Here is a 26770-nt window from a genome sequence, read left to right as displayed (position 1 = left end):
TTTGGCCATATAATCCCTGCGTTACAAAGTGACAGTGATTGAGCTCTGTGAATGCTATATCTGCGTGCGCAATGTGTTGGGAATGGTAAGATAAACCAGTGAATTTTTTTTAGAATGTCGCCTTTAATATGGAAAAACAAGCACTTTCATTTAAAAATTTGTTTTCATTGAAATACTTGTTTATGCACTTCTCCAGTCATTCTTTCTCTTTGTTGAATACTCTTTGACATGAGGTAATTTCTAATGTAAGTTATTGTTTGATTTCAAAATGTGGCCTGCTTTTTCTATTTTCCATCACCCCTGAGAGCTATAAACATTGTTATTGCCTTGTTTTGTGTACATTTAGAAAAATTAAAAACTTCTTGTAAGATCTAACTGAGAGTGGTTCAAGCAGTATCTTGTCTACAGGAATCTATGCCACCTGTTGCTGTTACCTATGAAACTGAAAAATGGACAAAAAAAGTGTCTTATCTAAGCAAGTGTATTGATATTAGAAGTTATGACATACTTAATGAAATGTTGCAATTTATTGCTGCTGACATTTCAGGAAGCTTTCCAGTTCCTGATGAGGTAATTTGATTTACATTTTAACCATGTAAAAAAAACTAATTTCACAAATTAATAAAAACTGGATCCTTGGTTGTTTTAAACTAAATATCTGGATTTATAACCAGATGTTGATTTTAGTGTGTGTTGCCTGCTCATTATTTGCAACTCATTTTGCTATATGTACTAATGCATGTAAACACCATACTGACAACCACTATGGTTGTGTAAAGTAAATCAGAGAAATGTTTACCTATGCATGTGGCTCATCTGATTCATTGATTTCATTAAATCATTTCTCACTACTATGCAGTTCTTTCAGCAGAAATAACTTAAATTTGGGTGGCTTATATGGGGTGTCTACAAGTAACCTTTGATTGTGAAAAAGGTAAATAACTTACAGTAATGTTTTATCCAGCACTGGAAGCATTTATATCTTCAAGTTTTATTTACAAATGTTCAGTATTGCTACCATTTGTAACAGGACAAATGCCCCATGTGTAATCAATTTCCTGCCAAATCCTGTGAAGCAAATCTCGATTTTTGGTGGAAAAAGCATGTACTATTCATTGTGATAATTTGTCGATGATTCCCAGATGTGTGGGAACAAAGACTCTGTATTTAATGTAACCCCAAGACGTCCATTGGAGTTAAATCTGGTGATCGTGGTGTCCAGGATTTATTTATTTATTTATTTACGTCCTGAATCTTTGTGGTACATATACCATACCTTAGATGTTGGACAAAATGATATTACATTAATATACTGTTACATTGGTGTATACATTACATTTATAAATTGTTACATTTTTATATTGCTATATTGTTACATTACATTTTTATATTGTTACAACCAACTTATTTTTCAAGATACTGTGTTACTGAGTAAAAACAGTTTTCCAAGAGATATGATGTTACAGATTTTTTAAAGCTATGGATTTTGTTTATGGCCTTTAGGTTACTTGGCAGCTTATTAAACAAATGTGAACCTGAGTGATATACACCTTTCTTGCACAGTGTGGTATAACAATGATGTCTGTGTATGTCACTATTTGCCCTTGTATGGTATTCATGTACAGATTTATTTTGAATAAATACATTTCCATTTTTTAGCATGCTTTTTTTAGGAACATTACAACTTCTAGTATATACACTCCTGGAAATTGAAATAAGAACACCGTGAATTCATTGTCCCAGGAAGGGGAAACTTTATTGACACGTTCCTGAGGTCAGATACATCACATGATCACACTGACAGAACCACAGGCACATAGACACAGGCAACAGAGCATGCACAATGTCGGCACTAGTACAGTGTATATCCACCTTTCGCAGCAATGCAGGCTGCTATTCTCCCATGGAGACGATCGTAGAGATGCTGGATGTAGTCCTGTGGAACGGCTTGCCATGCCATTTCCACCCGGCGCCTCAGTTGGACCAGCGTTCGTGCTGGACGTGCAGACCGCGTGAGACGACGCTTCATCCAGTCCCAAACATGCTCAATGGGGGACAGATCCGGAGATCTTGCTGGCCAGGGTAGTTGACTTACACCTTCTAGAGCACGTTGGGTGGCACGGGATACATGCGGACGTGCATTGTCCTGTTGGAACAGCAAGTTCCCTTGCCGGTCTAGGAATGGTAGAACGATGGGTTCGATGACGGTTTGGATGTACCGTGCACTATTCAGTGTCCCCTCGACGATCACCAGTGGTGTACGGCCAGTGTAGGAGATCGCTCCCCACACCATGATGCCGGGTGTTGGCCCTGTGTGCCTCGGTCGTATGCAGTCCTGATTGTGGCGCTCACCTGCACGGCGCCAAACACGCATACGACCATCATTGGCACCAAGGCAGAAGCGACTCTCATCGCTGAAGACGACACGTCTCCATTCGTCCCTCCATTCACGCCTGTCGCGACACCACTGGAGGCGGGCTGCACGATGTTGGGGCGTGAGCGGAAGACGGCCTAACGGTGTGCGGGACCGTAGCCCAGCTTCATGGAGACGGTTGCGAATGGTCCTCGCCGATACCCCAGGAGCAACAGTGTCCCTAATTTGCTGGGAAGTGGCGGTGCGGTCCCCTACGGCACTGCGTAGGATCCTACGGTCTTGGCGTGCATCCGTGCGTCGCTGCAGTCCGGTCCCAGGTCGACGGGCACGTGCACCTTCCGCCGACCACTGGCGACAACATCGATGTACTGTGGAGACCTCACGCCCCACGTGTTGAGCAATTCGGCGGTACGTCCACCCGGCCTCCCGCATGCCCACTATACGCCCTCGCTCAAAGTCCGTCAACTGCACATACGGTTCACGTCCACGCTGTCGCGGCGTGCTACCAGTGTTAAAGACTGCGATGGAGCTCCGTATGCCACGGCAAACTGGCTGACACTGACGGCGGCGGTGCACAAATGCTGCGCAGCTAGCGCCATTCGACGGCCAACACCGCGGTTCCTGGTGTGTCTGCTGTGCCGTGCGTGTGATCATTGCTTGTACAGCCCTCTCGCAGTGTCCGGAGCAAGTATGGTGGGTCTGACACACCAGTGTCAATGTGTTCTTTTTTCCATTTCCAGGAGTGTAGATACATGGTAGGGGTAGAATCCCCAGTTCTTTAAAGAATGGTTTGCGTGATTTTCGGCTGTTGGCATTTTTCATTACCCTCACAATCTTTTTTTGTTTCCGGAATGTGGTTATGCAATGAGGAGAATTTCCCCAGAATATGATGCCATATCTTAATAGGAAGTGTATGCAAGCGTAATACACTGCTCTAACTGTTTCAGGACTTGTGTTGTTCCATATAATCCTCATCGCATAAGTCATTTTGGATAGCTTAGAATTTAATGAAGTGATGTGGGAATTCCATTTAAGATTGCCTTGTAAGTAGATGCCAAGAAATTTTGCTTCACTGACACTGTTAATTCTTTGGTTTTCCATTGACGTGTTTGGTTTTAATGGGTTTTTATTTTGTTGTGTATGGAAGTGTAAGACGACTGTTTTTTAGGGTTTATCAGTAATTTATTCCTCATAAACCACTCTGAGACATTTTCACTTGTGACTTTAGCATTTAAACTTAGAGCCATTTCATTTTCACCTTCAATTAATATGCTTGTGTCATCTGCAAATAGCACTGGTTCGGATGTTGAACGTGTAGGGGGAAGTCGTTTATGAAAATTAGGAAGAGAAAGGGACCTAAAATTGAGCCTTGTGGTACACTGTGGGTTAATGTGGAAGGTTTCGATTGATAAGCTTGGAGTTCGTTTTTTCCCATGTGTTTTACCTCTGTTATCTGAGAGCGATTTTCTAGGTAGGATTTCAGCCACTCGTGTGGCAGGCCTCTTACACCATACCACTCTAACTTTCTTAGGAGAATTTCATGGTCTATTAGATCAAATGCTTTTGTTAAATCCAGGAAAATCCCCGAAACATTTTTGTGACTATCCACTGAATTTAAAATACGATTTATGAGGCTAAAAGTGGCTGTTTCAGTACTGCACTGAGGCCTGAAGCCATGCTGACATCCTGAAATCATATTTTTTTGTTAAAGAAATCAGTTAGTTGTAGCAGAACTAGTTTTTCAATGATTTTTGAAAAACCTGATAGGAGTGACACAGGCCTATAGTTGACCATCTGCTGCCGATCGCCCTTTTTGTAAAGGGGTACAACTTTTGCAGTTTTTAACTGTTGTGGGAAAATACCACTTGATAGTGAAGAATTGCATATATCTAGCAGTGGTGTGAGTATTGTTCAGCTGATACTTTTATAATATAGTCTGGCACATCGTCGACTCCGGCTGAATATTTATTTTTTAATGACTTTATACTGTTTAACAGTTCTTCCCTACTTATTGGACGGAGGAACGTGGATGTATTTGTTACACTATTTCCAGAAATTTCCTGTAATATTTTGTTTGATGTTTTTCCCATTTGTTCCTTCGCTAACTCACGAGCAATATTGGTGTAGTAAGAATTGAAGTGGTTAGCAATTAATTTTGGATCAGTGATCTTGCTGCCCGCCTGTGACAATACAATATTTTTGTGTGTTTCCACCTTTCCAGTAAGTCTCTGTACCGTATTCCACATTGTCTTAGCTTTGTTTGATGATTCCATAATAAGTTTGTCATTTTCCCTTAATTTTGCTTCCCTTATTACACGACTCAGAGTTAACTTGTATTTTTTGAAGTGGTGACCAAATTCAGGGCTGCTATCTGTTTTTGATAGTGCAAAAAGTTCCCTTTTTCTTCTACATGATACTTTGATCCCTGATGTAATCCAAGTTTTGGGTTTGCTGGGGCCTTTACAAATTATTTTCTTTTTTGGAAATGCAATTTCGAAACAATGTCTGTAAATTTCCATGAAATTATCCAGCTTTTTATCTGTGTTGTAACTGTTGTAGATTTTATTCCACGAGTGGGTACTTAGCATATGTTTGAAGTGCTCAATATTTTGCATGCTGAATTTTCTCTTGTAGATAGCACTTCCATTGCTAGACAAATCAACATTTCCGCTTACGGCAAGTAGCTGTGCATTGTGATCACTGTAGCCAGTATTAAAGTTTTCTGAGGTGTGCATGTCAGTGTTTACAAAGATCGGATCAATAAGTGTAGCACTAGTTTTTGTTACGTGTGTAGGGGAGTTTATTTTAGTGCACAGGTTATATTCTTGAATAATATTAAGGAATTTTTCTCTTTGGTGGATGTGTGTTAAGAGGTCAATATTAAAATCGCCACACAGAACTATAGTTTTGCAAGTATTTTTAAGTTTCCCTAGTGCAAGGTCAAGTTTTTTAAAGAAAATGTTTACATTGCTGTTGGGTGATCTGTAAACACACATTATTAAAGTTTTTCCTGGTGTTATTTCAATAGCTGAGGCTTCAAAGTGTTTTTCGCTTCCTAAGTGATGTACACAGTCTATTATCTTATAGTCTATGTTTTCTTTTACATAAATGCAGCTTCCTCCAAGCTTTGATATTGATCTGCAAAAGTAGTTTGCCAGAGTGAAACCGGTTATGTTTGAATACTGTAAATGGTCCTTCTCTAGCCAGTGCTCACAAATACATAAAACTGATACCTCCTTCCACTCATTCCTAAGAAGTACATTTATTTCATCAAGTTTGTTTGGTAGAGACTGTACATTTTGGTGAACGACTTTTAAAGTGTATGTATAAATTTGTTCTGTAACACATTCCCCTGTGGCACCCTCAGCTACTCTAAAAAACCTCTACCTGTCCCTTGAAGTGTGTTTCTTCCCAACCATTTATCTAATGTGTTTTGGCCCATTTTTGTGTTATTCGTTCTTTCCTTGGGTTTCATCCTTCCTTGTGAGTCAATTTGGACCCCTTTAACATGTTCTGCTTTGTTTTTTGAGCTTTCATTGCCTGTTATGAGCCAATTATCCAACGTACTGGTAAGTTTTCTAGTGTAATGCTTTACAAAATTATATATTTTCTCTGTTAGGTATTGTTTACCAGCATAATTTAGATGAAGTCCGTGTCTGGTGTGCATGGATATTGCTTAACTGTGTCCAGTCCAGAGGATCTCACATTGAACACCTGTACAGCCATCAATTTTCAACCTTATTTTATTTGGCAACCAGTTCTAGCATTTTACTACGCCATCTTCGGGCCCCTGACTGATGTGCAGTGAACAGTTGGCAGGTGATAGTTGAAGTGGTCACTGTAGCAAATATCTACTAATACCAGTATGCTGGCCCCTGTTTTGGTCACGAGTGAGGGTGAGGTAGATTATTCCTTCACAACCTGAAGATGGTGCTGAAACTGATTGCCAAATGAAATAAGGTTGGAAACTGAAAGCTGAAAGGTGTTTAATTTGACATCCTCTATTGAACAGCTGAGTCCCACAACCATCGCTAAAAAGATGGACATACAAAGAATGTCGAGTACAAGTCAGCACATTCCTACAGAGAGATGCAGCAACTTCATGATGATAAAGTGGTGGAAAATAAGTTCTGTGCCCATGTCCTGTATTAATTGGGGCACTGGATAAGGTTCAGACATGTCCTGGTATGATATACCAGTTACGGTTGACTCATCAAAAATGGAAAGCACTGTAAATTTAGTTACAGCTTACAGCACAAAAAACATTTACATTAGATGAGTCTCGTACATGTTTGATTGTTTGGCATGGTTTCTGCTCACTCGTATCAGAACATTCTGCCAATTCTCTTTACTGAATGTATGGGAAGTTGCTTCATCACTGAACACAAATTTATTGAGAAAATCATCTTCAGTCTGCCTTTTGTTAAACATTTCCAAACAAAATTGTGCTCTTTTTTATAGTCACTTCCTGTTATTTGCAACAGTTCTGATTTCGTTATACATTCCACCCTACAACACTAGCCACATTCAGTTCTAAGCTGGCACATCTTGTGGGTGTACCCGGACTACGAATGCAAGACTACTGAATTTGCTCAATTGCTGTGTGAGAAAGTAAGACTGGCAAACTTGTTCAGATGCTACATCAGGGACTGCTGGCCAACCCTGACCCAGTACCCTATGTGATACATAGCCAGTTTCGGTGAAAGGATTGTACCAATTTATAATAGTTTGCCTTTGAGGTGGTGGCTTGCAATGTTTAGTCCTGAATTGTCTCTGATAGTAGCAGATTTGGATTCCTGAAACCATATATCTCCATGCTGACCATTGGAATAACTCATTTGTTCATGCTGTGAAGCAGAAATGTATGGAACTAACAGTGTCAGGAAGAAATAAAATTTGAAGATACAGTGCATTCAGTGCTGTATCAAACATTTTTGTAAATTATCAGAAAAAAGAAACTAACTAAATGCTGTTTTGTTTGCTAAGTGCTACAATTTAATTGTGTAAGGTAATACTCCAATATTAATTATGCTTTAACAGCTAACATCCAAAATGGTATTATGCAAGTACATTATTGAAATTTCAAACTACTGTCTCTCTTCCAGGTTATGTGCTATATGCTTCAGAGTTGCTTTAATGGGATTAAGATGAGTGTGGAAAAATCTTCTGAAGCAGATAAAAACAGCGAAAGTTTTAAAAACCTGATAAATGATTTGCAGAAATTTATTCAACTTTTGACAGCTCTTATGTCATCCGATAGTAAAACTCAAACTCAAAAAGAGGTATATTATGAAGAAATTTCTCCTGTGTTTACCAGTGTTTTTTTTTTTTTTTACATCGTTGTCATTGTCAGTAGTGCCTTTTGTACTGATCTTGACCTCTAAGAATCATGATTGAATGAAATTTTGCAGCAGAATTTAAGTTAAGCTTTGCCCTCTTTGTTTTCGACATCGCCAACTGTTGTTCATGCAATCTTCAGTCCAAAGGTTGACTTGTGCCATAGGTTTAGGAACTTACGCATGCCCCAAAATGGATCAGATGAGCATTATACATAAGAGGCTGATATCCAAGTAGCGAGTGATATGTGGGCTGTACACAAGGGTTGTTTAGAATAGCAATTCTCCATCCAGTCCAGGAAACGATGACAGAAGTGTCAGTATAAGATTCAGTGAAATGTCCGATATAGTTAAGAGTACTAAAATACTAGTGACTAACTGCTGAATCATTTGCAAGAAAGTACTCCTAAAAAGCTGTGGAGCTCATATGATTTTATGTTTAGAAAGCTGGTTTAAACCGGAAACTGACAGCAGTGAGATATTTGGGGACAATTGGAGAGTGTATGGACAATATAGGCTAATGGTAATGGGAGGTGGCATATTTGTCACAGTAAACAAGAATCCACTGAGACAGAAATTGAAACTTCATATGAAATTGCCTGGGCAAGACTTATCACATTATTCACATGATAAATAATTAAAACTTCATTCATTCATTACTGCCGCTACAAATGTTGATAAAGATTGTCAGTGCCCACACCACTTGGAGCAGCTATTTCAAAGTCTGCTTGTTGCAGCAACATACACTACAGACAGCCAATACAGCACCACTTGCTTCGGACTCATTAAAGCCATGCTACTTCTTACCTTGTTCATTCATCTGCAACCCACCTGTTCATATCACGTGTAACTACTGATGAAATATTTTTGTTTGTTGCTGTTAGTTCCTCCATGTAGTTCTTTTAAAGGAGTCTGCTTTTACTGTCTCTGATTACCACTGTGCCCTTTATAGGTTCATGTTGTACCTATTTTGTACTCTCTGTTTTGTTGTTACGTTCAGAGAATGTGCCTTCTTTGTCTAGTCATAATGTTTTACCAGCAAGACTCTGTGATGACATGTTAAAGACACAAAAAACAAACTTAAGGATCTAGCTTTTAGTCTTCTTACGTACATTTATCAGCCACATGAAGGTAAAATTAAAAAAGGTGAAAATTGTAATATTTACTCATGTCAGGGCAAAGCATAACTTGACATTACCTACCTCTGGAATGGTCACTGAATGTATACATTTTCATTGCCCTGTGAAATACATCAATTGACCCCTTTTATCTACATCCACACATTTTACTTGCAGGTGAAAGACCTCCATTATCAATGCAATTTTTATTACATTAATTTCATTGCTACAAAGTATTTGCGGATAAATGAAGTGATTTTGCATTCAGATTCCTTGAAATTGTCCGTTAAAAAACATTACATTGAAATATATTTGTCTCTATTATTTCACTTTACAAAATCAAATTTTGTCAGTAAATGTGCTGTCCACTGTAATACTTCACTGAACTATTTCAAGTCACTGTATCAAAGACAAGAAGAGTCCTCCCATATAATAATTGTAAAATATACTGTGGAATATTGGTACAAATCTGCAACTATTATCTCAATAAATAATTTTTTAGTACCTTCAAAACTTCTTTCACATCCACACCTACACTATCTGCATGCTGTAGCCAAAACACTGTTATCGATGAATAAAACTTTTTCATATCTCTATCTACTCCTTATAAAATTTTAAAACTACCTACTTTACACACTTCCTTCATTTATAACTAACAATTTGTGTTCCTCTCCTTAATTCTTTAATTCTTTAAACCACTCTTGTTTCCTTCATATGAGGTGCTATCCAAAATTTTCGGGACTGGTGCTGCCATCTGCTTGTTGCAGCAACATACACTACAGACAGCCAATACAGCACCACTTGCTTCGGACTCATTAAAGCCATGCTACTTCTGGACTAATGGCCACCATCACCCTCGAAGTAGTTCCCATCCACACGTACACACCAGTCTACATCTACATCTACATCTACATTTATACTCCGCAAGCCACCCAACGGTGTGTGGCGGAGGGCACTTTATGTGCCACTGTCATTACCTCCCTTTCCTGTTCCAGTCGCGTATGGTTCGCGGGAAGAACGACTGTCTGAAAGCCTCCGTGCGCGCTCTAATCTCTCTAATTTTACATTCGTGATCTCCTCGGGAGGTATAAGTAGGGGGAAGCAATATATTCGATACCTCATCCAGAAACACAATCTCTCGAAACCTGGCGAGCAAGCTACACCGCGATGCAGAGCGCCTCTCTTGCAGAGTCTGCCACTTGAGTTTGTTAAACATCTCCGTAATGCTATCACGGTTACCAAATAACCCTGTGACGAAACGCGCCGCTCTTCTTTGGATCTTCTCTATCTCCTCCGTCAACCCGATCTGGTACAGATCCCACACTGATGAGCAATACTCAAGTATAGGTCGAACGAGTGTTTTGTAAGCCACCTCCTTTGTTGATGGGCTACATTTTCTAGGGACTCTCCCAATGAATCTCAACCTGGTACCCGCCTTACCAACAATTAATTAACAGTCCCAGCACTTCTGCCGTTGGTCAAACGTTTTCTGGAAGTCCTGTTCTTTGAGGGTATTAATCACTGCCAGTGATGCTTCTTGAATCCTCTCTAGTGTGTCGAACTGATGGTCTTTCAACTTGAGTTTCAGTTTTGGGAATAGTGCAAAGTCGCAAGGTGCCAAATATGGCAAGAACGGTGGGTGGGGTACAACCACCATGTTCTTTTTTGCCAAAAAGGTCCTGTTGAGCAAGGGCGTGTGACAGGGCGTGTTGTCGTGATGCAGCAGCCAGTTCCCTTGACGCCAAAGTTTGGGCCATCGTCACTGCACGTTTTCACAGAGCCGTTGCAAAACGTCACAGTAGTACGTGGAATTCACTGTTTGATTGGGTGGGACGAATTGATATCAAACAAAACGATGATCATGCTCTTCAATTTGCTCTTCACCTGTCTTGCTTTTTTGGGTCTTGTAGAGCCCAGGCTCTTCCACTGGGACGATTGTTGCTATGTCCCTGAAACACTTGTTGAATCATTGCAAGGGTCTCCATAGCACTTTTCCCGAAATTCACACAGAATTTGATACACATGCACTGTTCTGTTCGCAGATCCATCGTAAAATCGCCACACTTCAAACACAGAGTATTATGGAAATTACTGTGAACACCCAACACGTCCTCCAGCTGAATGCCACTCCACACACTGACTCATCAGATATGCAGCTCTCGCCACCTAGTGGAGCAAAGATCTACTACTCCTACTTTCCAGATGGCAGCACCATTCCCGAAAATTTTGGATTCCACCTCGTATCTTTCTCAAATATAACATGTCTCTCTGTGTTTACAGAGATCTCCCATTACTCCCCCATTCTGCCTAAAATAATTTTAACATGACTTTATATCTTATCATATTTATCTTCCATGATTCTTTTCTCCTTACGGTGAACATTGTTACTTACCTGTCAAATTACTACCACTTCCTTTCATTAATTAAATCATATTCTATTTCATTTACTAAAGACGGTATATCATTATTATCTAGTCTTTTCAAAATAACTTTAAATTTTACTGTACAGCAATATTCATTAATCTGCAATGGAGTATTTAATTTTGTGGAATTTCATTTTGGGACAAAACACAGATGCATTATTGTTTATCGTATTTAAAATATCCATATTACATGTGCTACTATATCTTGTTCATTTTCAACAAGCAAGGACATTATCATCTTATTTCTCCTCATCTGAAAAGTAATCTTTGTGTAAAATATTCTCGCATTCACCTCCCTTTATTTTCTCTCCCTGTCTAACTTTCTTCCTACTGACTGTTGTACCTCGGAAAACACCTGCTCATGCCCCTTATGCTGTAACTTCAGTTTTTTTAAAGGCATATAATTCAGCCTCTTGCTTAAACAACCAGTGTAAACCTAATAAAATGTTCACATTCTTGTTTGGTAATACCAACATATTAATGGATATTATAAATGCTAAAATTAATGAATGCTTCTTTGGTAACTTTACTATTGTTTAGATTAGATTAGATTAGATTAGATTTACTTTCATTCCAATTGATCCGTAGTGAGGAGGTCCTCCAGGATGTGGAACATGTCAGAAAAACAACAATACATGACAAATATTTAAACTAAAACAAATAAGCTAATGTACCATTCCACAGGTCCCAAGTGGAATGATCGTCATTTTTTAATGAACACTAAGAGTCATTTTACAAATACTATTGCACTGAATTTAAAATAAAAAAGTTTTATATTTATTTATAAGGTAAGAAACATGTAATACAACTACTGTAATACTTATTTACAATGAACACATTACTGCACTGAAATGGTGCAGAAGTTAGATTATACTTACACACACACACACACACACACACACACACACAAATTTTCAGTGAACACATTACTGCACTGAAATTGTGCAGAAGTTATGTTGTACTTATATACAAATCAGTTGGTTTTCCTCAGAAATTCATCAATGGAGTAGAAGGAGTTGGCCACCAATAAATTCTTTAGGCTTTGTGCTTTCATTCATCCTCATACATATAATCCCATTACTGGATGCCACCGTCCATTTGGCCCTCCAGTACTGTTCCAGAATTCTTCTTGAACTAGGCTAAAAGTAGTCCCCTAGTCATATTAACTTCCATATTATTCACCATCTCCTTGACTATAGGTCATAATCCCACCCCTACTCCTGAAACACCTTCTGTCAATACCTTGTGTATCTGATCATGTACTGAGCATATTTCAAATAACAAGTCATTTCTTCACCTGCTTTCCCTTCGCTCATCTGCAAGGTCTGGTCAAAAAATTCCGGAGCATTTGTAATTTTGCACCAATGGTATGTTGGAGCAAAATGCAGTTGCCATCCCTGCACATGCCTGTGTTTAATATGTAAGTGCCGAAGGTGTCATTGTTGTATGTCTCTTAGTTGTTCAGTGCTGTATTGAGTAGAATGTCATGTTGCATAGTTTGTGAAGACCTTCGCCTAGCAATCTGTGAAGAGCTTTTGGATTGTGCAAATGAGAATGAGATGTTTCTTAAAAGAATCATAACTGGTGATGAGACATGGGTCTATGGTTGTGATGTTGAGACCATGAGACCAAGGTTCAAGCTTCACGTTGGGTCAGGGAAAGTTCTCCAAGACCAAAAAAAAGCTCATCAGGTCAGGTCAAATGTCAAAGCCTTGCTAATAGTTTTCTTTGACTTTGAAGGAGTATTTCATCATGAATTCATGCCGCAGGGACAAACTGTTAATCAGTGGTACTATTGGGATGTGTTGCGTTGCCTGCGAGAAAATGTGAGAAGGAAACAGCCTGAAATGTGATGAGACACCCATGGCTCTTGCATAATTATAACACATCAGCACATTCATGCCTATTGATCCAAGTCTGTTGCACAAAAAACGAAATCACTGTGCTGCCTTACCTTCTTTACTCTCCAGCCCTGGCACCTGCAGAGTTTCTTTTATCCCCAAAGTTGAGAACCCCATTGAAAGGTCGAAGATTTGCAACCATAGACGAGATAAAAGAAAATTCGCAGACAGCGCTCCACACGAGCCAGTAAGAGGAATATCAAGACTGCTTTCGCAAGTGGAAACTGCGTTGGTAGTGATGTATCAATTGCAGAAGAGAGTATTTTGAAGGAGACCATGCACAATAAGTAAAATGTAAGTGTAGAAAAATTTTGTGGGCAAAGTTCTGGAATTTTTTGAACAAACCTCATATAATTTCATCACTTTCATGTTTACATCTTTCATTGACCATCTACGTTTCAGCTAATCCTTCCACTTTCCCATGTATTCCCATTTCATCATTAGTAAATTCATTGATCTGTTTCCCTTGTCTTGTACATCTACTCTTTGCACCTTTTTGACTGCCTAATCTTGCCACTCCTTATACTTTGTCAGATCATGGATACTATATAAGCCCATGGTTTGTCTCGATGCTGGTTCACATTTAAATTTAAACTTCTTAAGTCTTCCCTTGTACATTATCGATGTTGGTTCACCTTTAAATTTAACCTTCTTACATTTTCCCTTATATATGACAGTTATCTTCTGACTGCTAAATAATATACTGACTTGTAGTCTTTTCAATCAATCCAGTCCCAACAAAATCAGCACATCCAAGTCTGGCAACATACATGGGATGCAGAAACTCCATATGGTCTGTGGAAGATCTCACTCTAGCCATTTCCTCCACCTTTTTGCTTTAATTTCCCACTATTCATTGCAAATTTGTTGCTGTAACTGCCAAAGACTTTGCCTCCCTTGTGTCTTTTACTGCACTCATCTCATCAATTATACCTAATTCAGATCCTGAATCAGTTAATTTACCAGTTTCTTATTAACTTTCTCTTCAACAATAGGCCAGAACTGAACGTCAGATTTTCTCTCCCTTTCTTCCTGCAAAGCGTCCCTCAACAGTTCTTCTTCTTCTTGACATTGTATGAAGGCCAATTGGTATACTCTGTTCTGCCTCACACAGGCTTCCATACAATTTGCTTGATCACCTACATCAATTTGATTCTAACCCACTGGTCCTACCACATTTTTGTCCCTTCATATTTGCACACTACCCTTGGACTTTGCCAAGAGCATCTCTGTTGCTCATATATCCATCACCTCTAAATCTATTGTTAGAATTTGGAGATCGTTATGTGCTATTTGACAATAAATCACCTCAGATACAGTAAGTACCAGCTATACCACCTGCCCATCTAGACATGTTAATACAGTTATTTGTATTCCATTTACCCCATACCTTTCCTCAGAACAATTTAAGTAGTCAAGCTGATCCATAAATTTCAGTATTCTCCCTAGTTCTACCTTTTAGTTTTTATGTAGCTGCACTTGGCATTGCACATACGCCAGTTGAGCGTGTTTGATTCTGCTGCGCAGTGTGCCCTCTGTAGTGAAAACTCACCACATCGGGGAATTCCATTGTCCTCCTGCGGTTCCATCATAGAACTGTGCCAGCTACGGAGGACGTGAAGTTTTTCAATGACTGGATTCCATGCCAAATTCAATCGAAAACCGCCGTCCTGATTAATAAGAGAATCAATGTCAGGAAGTCGTAGTTCCACAGACTCATTAATAATAAAACCCCAAAAGTTAGACACATGGGCCACAATTTTTGTCTCACCGTGATTCATTACATGGCCAGTGGAAATACAATGTTCGGCAATGACAGACCAGCAAGGCTGAAGGAGGCAAGTATGCCGCTGATGTTCTATAGTGTGATCCTGCACAGTACACGTCATTTGCCCTATATAAGATTTGCCGCATTTACACAGAATCCTGTAAACACCTGCCTCATGCAACTGTAGGTTGTCTTTGACAGATCCCAACAGCGATGAAATTTTTGCAGGAAGGTGAAAGATTCCTTTTATTTTATATTTTCTTAATATTCTGCCTATTTGCGCTGAAATGTTACCAATATATGGTAAATAGGCAGTTGTTTTAAAGGCCTCTTCCTCTTCTTTGCTCTCCACTTGCTGTGACGAATACCCATTCCTCAGAAATACAGTCTGTGGGTGCTCCAGTTCTGTTTGCAAACTATCAGCATCAGAGATGATGTGCACTCGGCGAATCAAGGTCTTCAGAACACGAATCATTTATGCCAGATGGTGGCAACTAGCGGCTTGCAAGTAAAGGTCTGTATGATTGGGCTTTCTATATACTGAATGTACAAGTGTGCTATCGCTCTTATGTCGCATTTATATGCCTAAAAACAGCAAGCAACCTTCCTTCTCCAACTCCATAGTAAATGTTATGTTTTCGTGTATGGAGTACAGATGTTGTAGGAACTCTCGCAGATGATCCAAACCGTGAGGCCAAACTATGAAAGTACCATCAACACATAGCCAAAATACTGTTGGTTTAAAAGTGGCTGAGGCAAATGAATCCATGGAAGTATGACTGTCTGACAATAAGGCTCTTATTAATCAAGACGGCGGTTTTCAATTGAATTCAACATGGAATCCTGTCATTGAAAAACTTCGTGCCCTCCGTAACTGGCATAGTTCTGTGATGGAACCATGGGAAGATAATGAAATTGATATTGATGCAGCAAGTTTTCACCACGGCGGGCGTTCAGTGCACCAGAGTCAAACGGGCTCAAGTAGCATATGTGCAATGCCAAGTGAATCCACCATGCCTGTGCTGGCGAGGCCTTAAATACCAGAGATCAGTGCGGTTTCACCAGTATCACCTGAAGATGGTCAGAAGACTGCGCCGAAATATTGTGGCAGGAAGTTAAACATCCGGCAGTTCTCCCAAAATTTTGTGGAACAATATGTATGCTGGGAAACTTTTAAATCTCATGTTCACTGTTGTATGTAGGCACTGGAGAGGGTTTTTAAGTAACATGCTGAAGAATGGTTCCAGTAATTTATTCAGTATTAACAGTACAGTACATACCTTATGATTGTGACTCCAGATGTGTTGGAAAAACAAAAAATGCATAAATAGGGTGTATACACCAAGGGACAGCCAGGAAATCTGGGAAAAACCTGGGAATTTTTTCATCTGGAAAAGAGTGGATTTTTTTAGAATCCCAGGAATGTTTTATTGTTTTTAGTTTTCAGTTAAATTTTTCAATTTTGGCTGGTAATAACTGATACTCTAACAAATAATTTTAGGTTAGCCCACTTCTGCAGAATGATACTCTAGCAGTGAAACATAAACAAGAGAATAACACCAATATAACACTTTACTTGCAAACCTAATGTACCGTTTACAACAGCAGAAACACAGAGCACACACATGTGTCTGCTGACAGCAAAATGTTTCAGAGGCTTTAGGTTGAAGACTATGCAGTGCTTCATAACAACAAACTGCTTGTAGTGAGCATGGCAGCAGAACTGTGTACATTTCTAAAAGGTCGTGAAACAATATATTGTGATGGTGATTGGAGAAGCATTACTTTCGAAGTAAATTTCCTTTCACACAAGATGAGTTACGTTACATGTGAGAACGTATGATGAATTTCTTAAATCACAAAGCATTTGACTCTCATTCAAAACTTATCACTTTGCAGACCACCCACTTAGAAATATTTTGCACCCAGAAGGCCAGCAATTTATGCCATTATTTAAAATTTCACTGACACATTTGTGTTTGATATATCTTAAAGGGTAACACACACTAAAAAATACCAAGCTTGGAGATTAGTTTTACTTATTTATTTTAGTTCTTTCACAGGTTACAATGCACGCAATATCAATGGCAAGTGTGAGGTGAGTTCTTCAGCAATTTCACACTTAATTGACTTTTCTATGGAATAGTTGAAGTGCTTGACAGAACATGTTTTCAGCCAAGTAACCCACAAAATGTTTGGTGCACAGCAGTGAAATTTATAATCATGCTTGTCAGAAATATTCAGCTGCTGCAATTTAAGCTGTGTTCTTAGGATCCTGTCCTTGTTAAAAAAAATTACAAGCAATGTAATATGTGATAGCTTGGCTTTTCTTGTAGCTATACTGTGTGAAAATTAATTTAAACCTTTGACCTTCAGTATTTTTGTATTCGCAGTACTAACAGTGATTTTGCTATTGTCTAACTACATTACATGTCCTATGCTCTGAATATCTGCTGTCATTAGCAGGTGATATCATTGGCTGACAAAACCATGTCATGCAGTCCAGTCTTGATTTCAGCTATGGTTCAGTGTTTGGTGGAATTCTTAATTATACGTTGGTAATACTAAAATATGCAGTGTACATGTTGCTGTGTGTCTTTGCTGGGTTTCATTTTGTAAAATGCTGGGAACTTGTACACCATTGTATAAGACATATACCATTCAAAGTACTGACAAATTTTGCAGCTCTGAGGGAAAGTATATTGTCACTTAATTGGAAAAATGTACATTCTTCTGGGCTATAGTGCATTTTCACCTGGGGAAAAATGTGTATTTTTATAACGGAAAAGTGTTTTTATCCAGGAAAAATTCAGAATTTGTTTTCTTGTCTGCATATACATTCTGATAAAACATTTTGAAAGGCCACACAGCATTATAGTTAGCATTTGCTAAAGCTTTGGAAAAGTACAGTACATGCAATAAATTAATCCTGATTTTATCATGGAGAATCTTATTATGATATTAATTAAGTAGGCCAGATGGCCGTGAGCCAAGTAGTTGAGAATCAACTGTGCTTTGCTTCTACAATTGCATTGTAGCCACAAGAAACCATAATGTTTGTTTACCTTTATCGTTTTTCAACTTAAGGTCTCTTCTAGTATTGTTCTCCTTCAGTTACTTCTAATGATGCTGTGTCCTCCCAATCATATTGTTCTTCTTTTTATTACCAGAGAATGTCTGATACAAATTATAGGAACAGTTATACAGCTCAGCTGAAAGTTGAACACACTGCATGGGACTATATCCAAATTCATATATCCCAATGAAATATTAAGGTATAATTGTAAAGCTGCTATAGGAAGCAAACTCATATTCTAGTGTGTTATATACTGCTCAAGGCACCAGAACTTAATATACAGGTTCACTTGACTGTTTATGGGGCGTGTGGGAAATCCCATTAACACCCTGTCGTGGTTGCCAATTCATCACACCACTCTTGTTATTAAATAATAGAAACTTTGTTCATTAGTGGGCCTGCCATCATTGACAGAAATTATGAGTACCAGTAGTACTTGGAGTGTCTGTTACGAAGTTTGCCTGTTGTACCTACAGATGGCCAACACGGTACAGTGTGTTCATACTCAGTAAAACTACATTGCTTCTTACCTTGTTCATTTACTCATCTCCTGACCAATGTTCCTGTTTGTTAAACTAGTGTCTTGAGAAAAAAATACATAATAAATTAAAATTGGGGAGGGAATTACAGTTTATAAAAAAGTTGGTGCCACTGAAAAAAAATTTACTTTTAACACATAAATTGACATTTCTCTCTCTCTCTCTCTCTCTCTCTCTCTCTCTCTCTCTCTCTCTCTCGCGCACACACACACACACACACACACACACACACACACACACACACACACGGTCTTTTCGTATCCATTTTTATTTTCTTATATATCTTCTTAGCACTGTTCGTTCCTCCATGTAGTTTTTTGAAAGGAGTCTGTTTTTATTATCTCTGGCTACTGAGCTGCCCTCTGTTGGTGAATGTTGTACCTATTCTCTACTGTCTGTCCAGATGCGACTAAGGGATCGCTCTCTGACATTTCTGTACAGACAGAATTATGTATATGGACAGTTCATCCATCAAGGGAATCAAGTCTCTTGTTGATTTTTTCCTGTTATTTACATTGATGCTGGCAAGGTGTATGTCCAAGGAATTCCAAGAGAGTCAAGAATGTTTTAAATTTGAAGCCAGATAACAAAAGACAATAGAAATATTTTTCATGTGATATAATTATAAATTAACTTTTTTGGATATTTTCCTTTAGATTTGCTGTGATACCTTCCTTCCTTGCAAAACTTCACGATTCGAGGTCAACGAGGAGTACACTATAGGTTTTGATGAATGAGGTTGTGGGCATCAAATTGTAGCAACTGCAGCAGTTATCAGGCGTGTGTTGTGTTAGTGCACGAGGATCAACTCGAGTGCAATATCCATTTTCCCGGGTGTGCCATGTAGTTCTGTGTCTTCGGCTAGGGGCACCGCTGTGTTTGGTTTCCGTGATGCGCAGAGCTTTTATTCCTTGTTTAGTTACTTTTTGTATGTTGGTTTTTCTGTGTTTTTTACCTTCTGTATTGTATGGGTTCAGATGTAATTTGTAACCAATGAGTTCACTAAGCACAATTGACCTGTTCTTACATTCCTAGTCTCGTGCCTGATATTTAGTGTTCATCCTTGTGAGCTCTGTATTTAGCATTCTGTCATGAAATAAAGTTCCACTGTTGTGTTGAAGATATTGTGGTGTATAAGTTATTCCTGTATGAAGCATAGTAGAGTCTCAAAGACTGATTCTCATATACAGCTGCCAAACTGGTGGCCCTGATGTGATAGGCTCCCTGCACATATGTAACATAAGTAAACAACACAATGGATGAAATCCAGAGACTGTGGACCTGACCGTGCCAGACTAACTGTGACGCTACTGCCGTACTGGCTGCACAACCTGGCCTTGTGGTTCACCCAAATAGAGGCAATTTTTTTCTGTTCTGGTGTGACTGCAGATGTTTTTAAATTTGCATTGGTGCTGAGCCAATTGGAACAGCAATACATGGCAGAATTTCAGGACATCATTGTTGCACCACCTGAAGATAATGCATTTGAGCACTTGAAGTCAGAACTGATCTGCCGTGTTTGCACATTCAAGAGGAGCGCATTAGACAGGTCTGACCCAAGAGCATATCACTAAGTGAAGGTCATCACAGTACCTGTGGCATCTTAGAAGCAAAATCGATGCAGTTACCGTATCCGATCAGCTGATGCGTGCGATCTGGAGCAGTCACTTGCCTTCCTCTATCAAGGCAATTATTGAGGCACAGTCAGAGATGTCACTAGACTCCATGGCAGAATTGGCCGACAAAGTGCTGGGTGACGTATCACCCGTATCACCTGTGCCCATTATTGTATCAATTGCAAAGTGCGTGAATACAACCACCACATTAGCATGTGTTGAATATGGGGCATTAGCAGCAAAAATTGATCAGTTGATGCAACAGATTATCCAGCTGGTAGCGTGTTGCAGCATCGGTGGAGATTGCAGCCAGCAAAGGAATAAGAGGCACTTTTGCAGCAGGGCTGTGTCTCGCTCGCTTGTGCCAACACCTGATGTGGATAGAGGATGTCTGCTGGTACCATCGGCATTTCAGGGAATGTGCACAATGCTGCACCAAGCCATGCACATATCCAAATACCAGCAGCAATTGAACATAAGCACTTCATCAGGCAGCCTACATCACAGCTCCTTTTCATCTGCAATTGACACACCAGCCGTAAGTACCTGACATACACCCTCTCCAATTCATGCATCTACCCACGCTACATCAGTTGCATTATCCCCTCAGGCTTGATACCATTGCGAGACAAGAATGAGGCTATCTGCCAGCTGCACTGGCTGGCCACATACAAAGAACTAAGCCACTATTTAGACATGCTTTTATCAGTGGTACCCGCTGCATGCATCTGAAGCTAAAGAGCCACAGACAGATGCACTGGTGAACCTGAAGACTAAAGGTAACTTGGCAATTACGTGGCTGGGTGATATGATCACAGCTTGAGAAGTCTAAACAAGCAATAGCAGATGCAGCACTGTTGGCACATCCTGAGCTGAATGCACTGTTGGCTATAGTAGTAGATGTGAGTCAGACGGGAATAGGTGGTGTACTTCAATGACACATCAACAAGACCAGACAGCCACTAGCATTCTTTTCTAAAAACCAACTGACTCACAGAAGAAATGGAGCACGTATGACGGGCAATTACTAGTGATGTATGAAGCCATCAAGTACTCATGCTGTCATGTTGAAGCTTGCGCCTTCACAATATTTACTGACCACAAGCTGCTGACATTCACCTTCCAGCAAAATAACCTGAGCTACTCGCAGAGACAACACAATCAGCTACTGTAGCCCAATTCACCATGGATGTCCGCCGCATCTAAGGTATGGACAACATCATGACAGACTACCCCTCATGCTTCGGAAGCATTTCTACAATTGACTATACGGCACTTGGAGAAGTACAGAAATTTGATCAGAGCTTCAACACCTGTTACAAGATGTGCGGTTGTTATTACAATTACAACTCATGGACGCTCCTGGTATAGTGAACAACTGTATTGCAAATGTGGCCATGGACAAACCATGTCCATACCTGCCTCCGAACTTCTTTCGGCCAGCGTTCAAATCCTTGCACAAACTGAGCCTCCCAGGTACGAGGTCTACTCTCTGTCTAGTTCTAGCTCACTTTGCGTGGCCAGGGATGAAGAAGGGCTGCAGAGAGTGGATGAAGTGCTTTCTACAGTGCCACTGCAGCAAGGTTAGCAGGCATGTTCGTGTGCCAGTAAGTAATTTCCCCAATGTAATAGTGTGCTTTACACATGTTCACATCGATGTTGTCGGACTGCTACCGCCCACAAATGGTAAGCGTTACCTGCTCACCATTGTCAACAGAGTCACTCATTGGCTTGAAGCAATTCCGATAGACAAAATCTCGGCAGAAACCTTGGCGCAGGCCTTTGTAACACACTCGATTTGACTGCCCTCTCCATGTCACAGCCAATAGAGGCAGACAGTTTGAGTCCAAGTTGTTCCCAAAACTGGACTGATTGACTAAGGCTTTGTCAGTTGTCCTCCTCTCGGATTTTGCAACACCTACAGACAAGACCTGGGGGGTTCCTCAGCAGAGCTGGTATGTGGGAAACACTGAGACTACCCTGCAATTTTGTAGAAGCTGCCTCGCAACAAGAGATCGACCCATCTATCCTCATTGGGTGTCTCGGAGAGCACATAGAGAAGATATGCCCTCCCCCCCCCCCCCCCCCCCCCCACAGCCATTCATACATGGTACCAGTCCACTGTTCGCACACAAGGACCTCAGTTCATGCTCACACGTGATGCTACACAACGATGGCATCAGACCAACTCTCCAGCCACCCTACAGTGGCCCACAGCAAAGGAGACTACACCATGGACAGTCTCTTCAATGGAAATCATACCACAGTCACTGTACACGGAGTGAAGCCAGGCTATCTGTTCCACGAGCTGCAACCACCTGTGAGCCGACATCCAACACCGTCTCTGCTGCCTGATCGAGTGCCCACCTGTGCTGCAGAAGTGACCTGAACAGCAGCACCGCCTTCACCAACTACTTCTGTACCACATCGCATTACAAGATCTGGCCATGATGTGCACTTCCTGGAATCCTTTCTATATGGCACTCCACTCCCACCAAGGGGGCTGTTGTAGTGACTGCAACAATCATCTGCCTTGTGTTGTGTTAGTGGCAGTGTGTCAGCCCAAGTGCAAGTGTCAATTTTCACATGTGCGCCAAGTATTTAGGGGTGCTGTATTTGGTCCTTACCATGTGCAGAGCTGTTATTCCATGTTTTGTTACTTTTTGTATGTTGGTTGTTCTATGTTTTTTACCTTTAGTCTTGTATGGGTTCCTATGTAGCAAGCATCTAGTAAGACGAGCAAACAGAGAGTCTCTAAGCACAGTTGATCTGTTTAATGTTCCTAGTCTCACGAGCCTGATATTTAGTGTTCATTCTTGTGAGCTCTGTATTTAGCTTTCAATGATGAAATACATTCCCGTTGTTGTGTTGAAGATATTGTGGTGTATGAGTTATCCCTGTAGCAGGCATAGTAGAGTCTCAAGGCCAAATTCTCATACACAGTGGCCAAAAAATTATTTAACATAAATGGCTGTATTTTGCAATTGCATTGGCATAGAAGCTTCAATTTCATGAACCACCAACAGACTGTAGATCTTAGTATATGACATAAATTTCAACTTGATACGTCAGCTTGTTCCTGAGAAAAAGCGGTTTTGGCCAACAGACAGACAACAAAGTGACTCTATAAGGGTCCCCTTTTTAGTGTTTGCAGTATGGAACACTGAAAGTTGATAAATTTCACATAATATTTACTGAAATCAGGGAAAATATTACCTGAAAATTTGGAAACTTATGGTAAGGTCTTATGGGACCAAACTGCTGAGGTCATCAGTCCCTAAGCTTACACACTACTTAATGCTGAGGACAGCACACATACCCGTGCCCAAGGGAGGACTTGAACCTCTGTCGTAGGAAGCTGCACTGACTTGACAAGGTGCCTTAGACCGCGCAGCCATTACCTGACAGACACTGTGTCAAGTGAGGGTATTCTTCAATTGGCCACCAGACTCATCTCCATATGTAACCAAACACTATAGAGAAAATGTAAGTTAACTAGTATGTAAGTTTCCCAACACTGTCATCATTGGAGGAGACTTTAATCATCCAACAATCAGTTGGGAAAATTACAGTTTTGTAAGTGATGGGAGAGACAAAATGTCCTGCGAAATATTACTGAATACAGGCTCTAAGAACTATCTACAATAGACTATCTGGAAGCCCACTCATGATGAAAATACAGTGTGTTGAATCTAGTAGTAACAAATAGACCTGACCTCTTCAAGGATGCTCACATATCAAATGGTGTCAGTGCCTGTGATAAGATAATTTTATTGTCATTAGGCCATTACAGCAATAGACAATTTTTTATACACATAACATAATCATTACATTAGCAAATAGAACTGCTTGGCCATGTCAGTTGTTAGGTTACAATTCCATGTAGCAGTCAAAGAATTCTTTTAATTCATTTAGGGGTTTGCAACAAGCCGATTATGTAATATATCCTAAATTCACACTCTGGAGGGTCTTGTACCCTCTGCGGAAGCTTATTAAATAGTTTGTAGCCCACTAGCTCATAGCAATTGATTGACTTTGATTATCTATGGTTTGACATATGCATGGAATTATTATTTCTTGTGTTGTGACCATGAATATTAGTTCTGCATTTTACTTCATGTAGGTTCTCTTTTGTATAGGGTAACACTTGGTGTGTGTGTGTGTGTGTATATATATATAACAGTCATTATTTTACATTCAGAGAACGAGGGCTTACAATGTGCTTTATGCTGAGAACATGCAATGATTCCGATTTCTTTCTTTTGTAGAAGTAATATGTTTTGAACATGGCTTGAGTTTCCCCAGAGAATAACTCTACATGACATAGTACTTTGAAAATGTGCAAAATAAGATGTTTTAACATAAGCTTCTAGTACACATTTCATAAGACATCTTAATAAGTAAATGGCTCTGGATAATTTAACACTAATGTATTTTATTTGTTGCTTCCAGGGCAATTTGCCATCTAGGTATAACCCAGAACTTTATATAACAGGGATCATCCTTTAGAGTAAATACCATTTTTTATGTTTTGTTCTCATCCAAGACATCCAATATGACATTGGGGCGAGAGTATTGTCAACAGAATCTTTTTAACTTATTTAGATCATTGTTGTAGTTTAGGAAGGTAGTGTCATCTGCACTGTACTGGAACTGACAAAGGAGGGTAGGTCAGTTATCATTATCAAAAACAGAAATGGTCCCAATACAGATCCCTGCGGAACTCTGACCTCAGTTTGTTTCTCAGTAGACTTTTCTGTGATAATAAACAAAACTTCCCTATGGTTTTGGAGAGAAAACTTTTGTAGTTTCAGGCTGTTCTCCTTGATGCCATAAAAATGGAGTTCCTGTAGAAAGGTGTCATGTCCTAGATAGTCAAATGCTTTACTCAGATCACAGAATGTGGCAGGAGTAAATCCCTTTTCCTCAAACACTTTGAGAACATATTTAATTACAGAGTCTATTGCATCTACTGTTGATGATATTTTGCTACATTAAATATTCCAAGTTTTTCAAAATCAGCAGACAACTGATGGTAAATGATGTATTCTATTATTTTGGCCATGACTAGAACTATTGATATTGGTCTGAAACTTGCAGGGTTGTCTTTGTCACCCTTTTTATACAGAGGAACCACCCTAGATAATTTCAGCTCCTCTGAAAAATATCCCTCTGATAAGTATTTATTTATACAGTGAGTCAATGGATAAACAATGGAATTGATGACATTTTTCTGCAAATTGCAAGACATGTCATAAATATCAGCACTATGTGATGACTTCAAGTTCCTTTCTATTTTTAGTACAGTACTAGTTGTAACTTCAGGGAAAGTGAGAATATTATTGTGGGGTATCCTACGATAATTTTTTTCTACGAGTTCTGATGGACTTGTATCAGGTTTACTGATGCCATTGCTTACTTCCTCGATAGATTTAATAAAATAATCATTAAACATTTGTGGAGAGATATTGATTCTGTGGCAACATTATTTATGAGATTCCAAGCAGCTCTGCATTTATTGTTAGGAGTCTGGGCATTGTGCGACTTCTTCGCTTCACTAACTGCTTTTTTTATAATCATTTCTCCGTCTTACATTCAGAGATTTTTCATTTGCAGACTTAGTATTATTGTATATATCTGACAGTGTCATTACATAATCTTTCATATCTGACATCGTTTTAGTGTACCAAGAATTTTTCTTCTTTGACACCTTCTTTTTACAACCTCAGTCTGTTACTTTACATTTTCTGATGGGAATATTAACATTAAATATTTGCAGAAATGAGTTAAAAAAAACATTCAAAATTTATCATAGCTGACTCATTATTTGATAGACAAAGATTATCATTTCTTTGACAGAACCAATCTATATCTGCAAGGGTTTTCCTGAACTTGTCAGTTTTTCCATTGGTCACCATTTTTGAATTGGCCATGTCCACTAAGATTGACTGAGCTGGTCTTGATAGCATATATTAGGGACACTGATTTGCGGTCAGAAAAGAGAAACGTTACATCACACTGGGCTCAGTCGCATTTAAAATTAACAAAGATATTGTCAGAGCATGCTTGTTCTCTAGCAGGTTTATAGTTAACACACTGTGGATTGAACTGTCATAGTAGGTCTTTCAAATCACTAACACTGTGCTTGTCAGTTGACATGTCAAAATCAGAATTAAGATCACCACTTATTATAATGTCATAGTTGGTAAATCTTTTCTCAGTGATTGCGCATAAAAGGATGTCTAATTTTTCTAAGAAGACACTGCTAATACCATTGGGAGACCTGTACAATGATGCTACTATTAGCTTCATACTACTTATGACTATACCAGTGACTTCAAACACGAGTTCTTCACATAAATAATTTAGATCTAAGATACCAGTGTTGCAATCGATTGATCTACCAACATAAATTGCTACACAACCTCTCTGGTGAAGTCTGTAACTGTTTGATAAACTATAATTTTCGAACTTACAAACTGGCATTTGATCTTCAGTGGCCCAGTGTTCACTTAAACACAATAAGTCAAATTTATTCTCTGATGAGAAGTCATTTAATACCAATTCCTTGTCATTCATACCATGGATGATTCAAAAAACAATTTTCGGGTCTATATTA

General features: G+C 39.4%; 1 protein-coding gene across 1 annotated transcript in view; it reads left to right on the top strand.

Moving 5' to 3' along the window:
* The window catches only part of LOC124802832 (cohesin subunit SA-2-like), a 376821-nt gene that overhangs the window by 191265 nt on the left and 158786 nt on the right, over positions 1–26770 (top strand). Inside the window, exon 9 of the mRNA XM_047263844.1 lies at positions 409–570. Coding sequence (XP_047119800.1) covers positions 409–570 — 162 coding nt within the window. The remainder of the gene's footprint in view (positions 1–408; positions 571–26770) is intronic.

Source organism: Schistocerca piceifrons, chromosome 6 (assembly GCF_021461385.2).
Source record: "Schistocerca piceifrons isolate TAMUIC-IGC-003096 chromosome 6, iqSchPice1.1, whole genome shotgun sequence".
In the NCBI taxonomy this organism is placed as follows: domain Eukaryota; kingdom Metazoa; phylum Arthropoda; class Insecta; order Orthoptera; family Acrididae; genus Schistocerca; species Schistocerca piceifrons.
The sequence above is the reverse complement of the archived record's forward strand: the minus strand, read 5'-3'. Positions and strand labels throughout refer to the sequence as shown.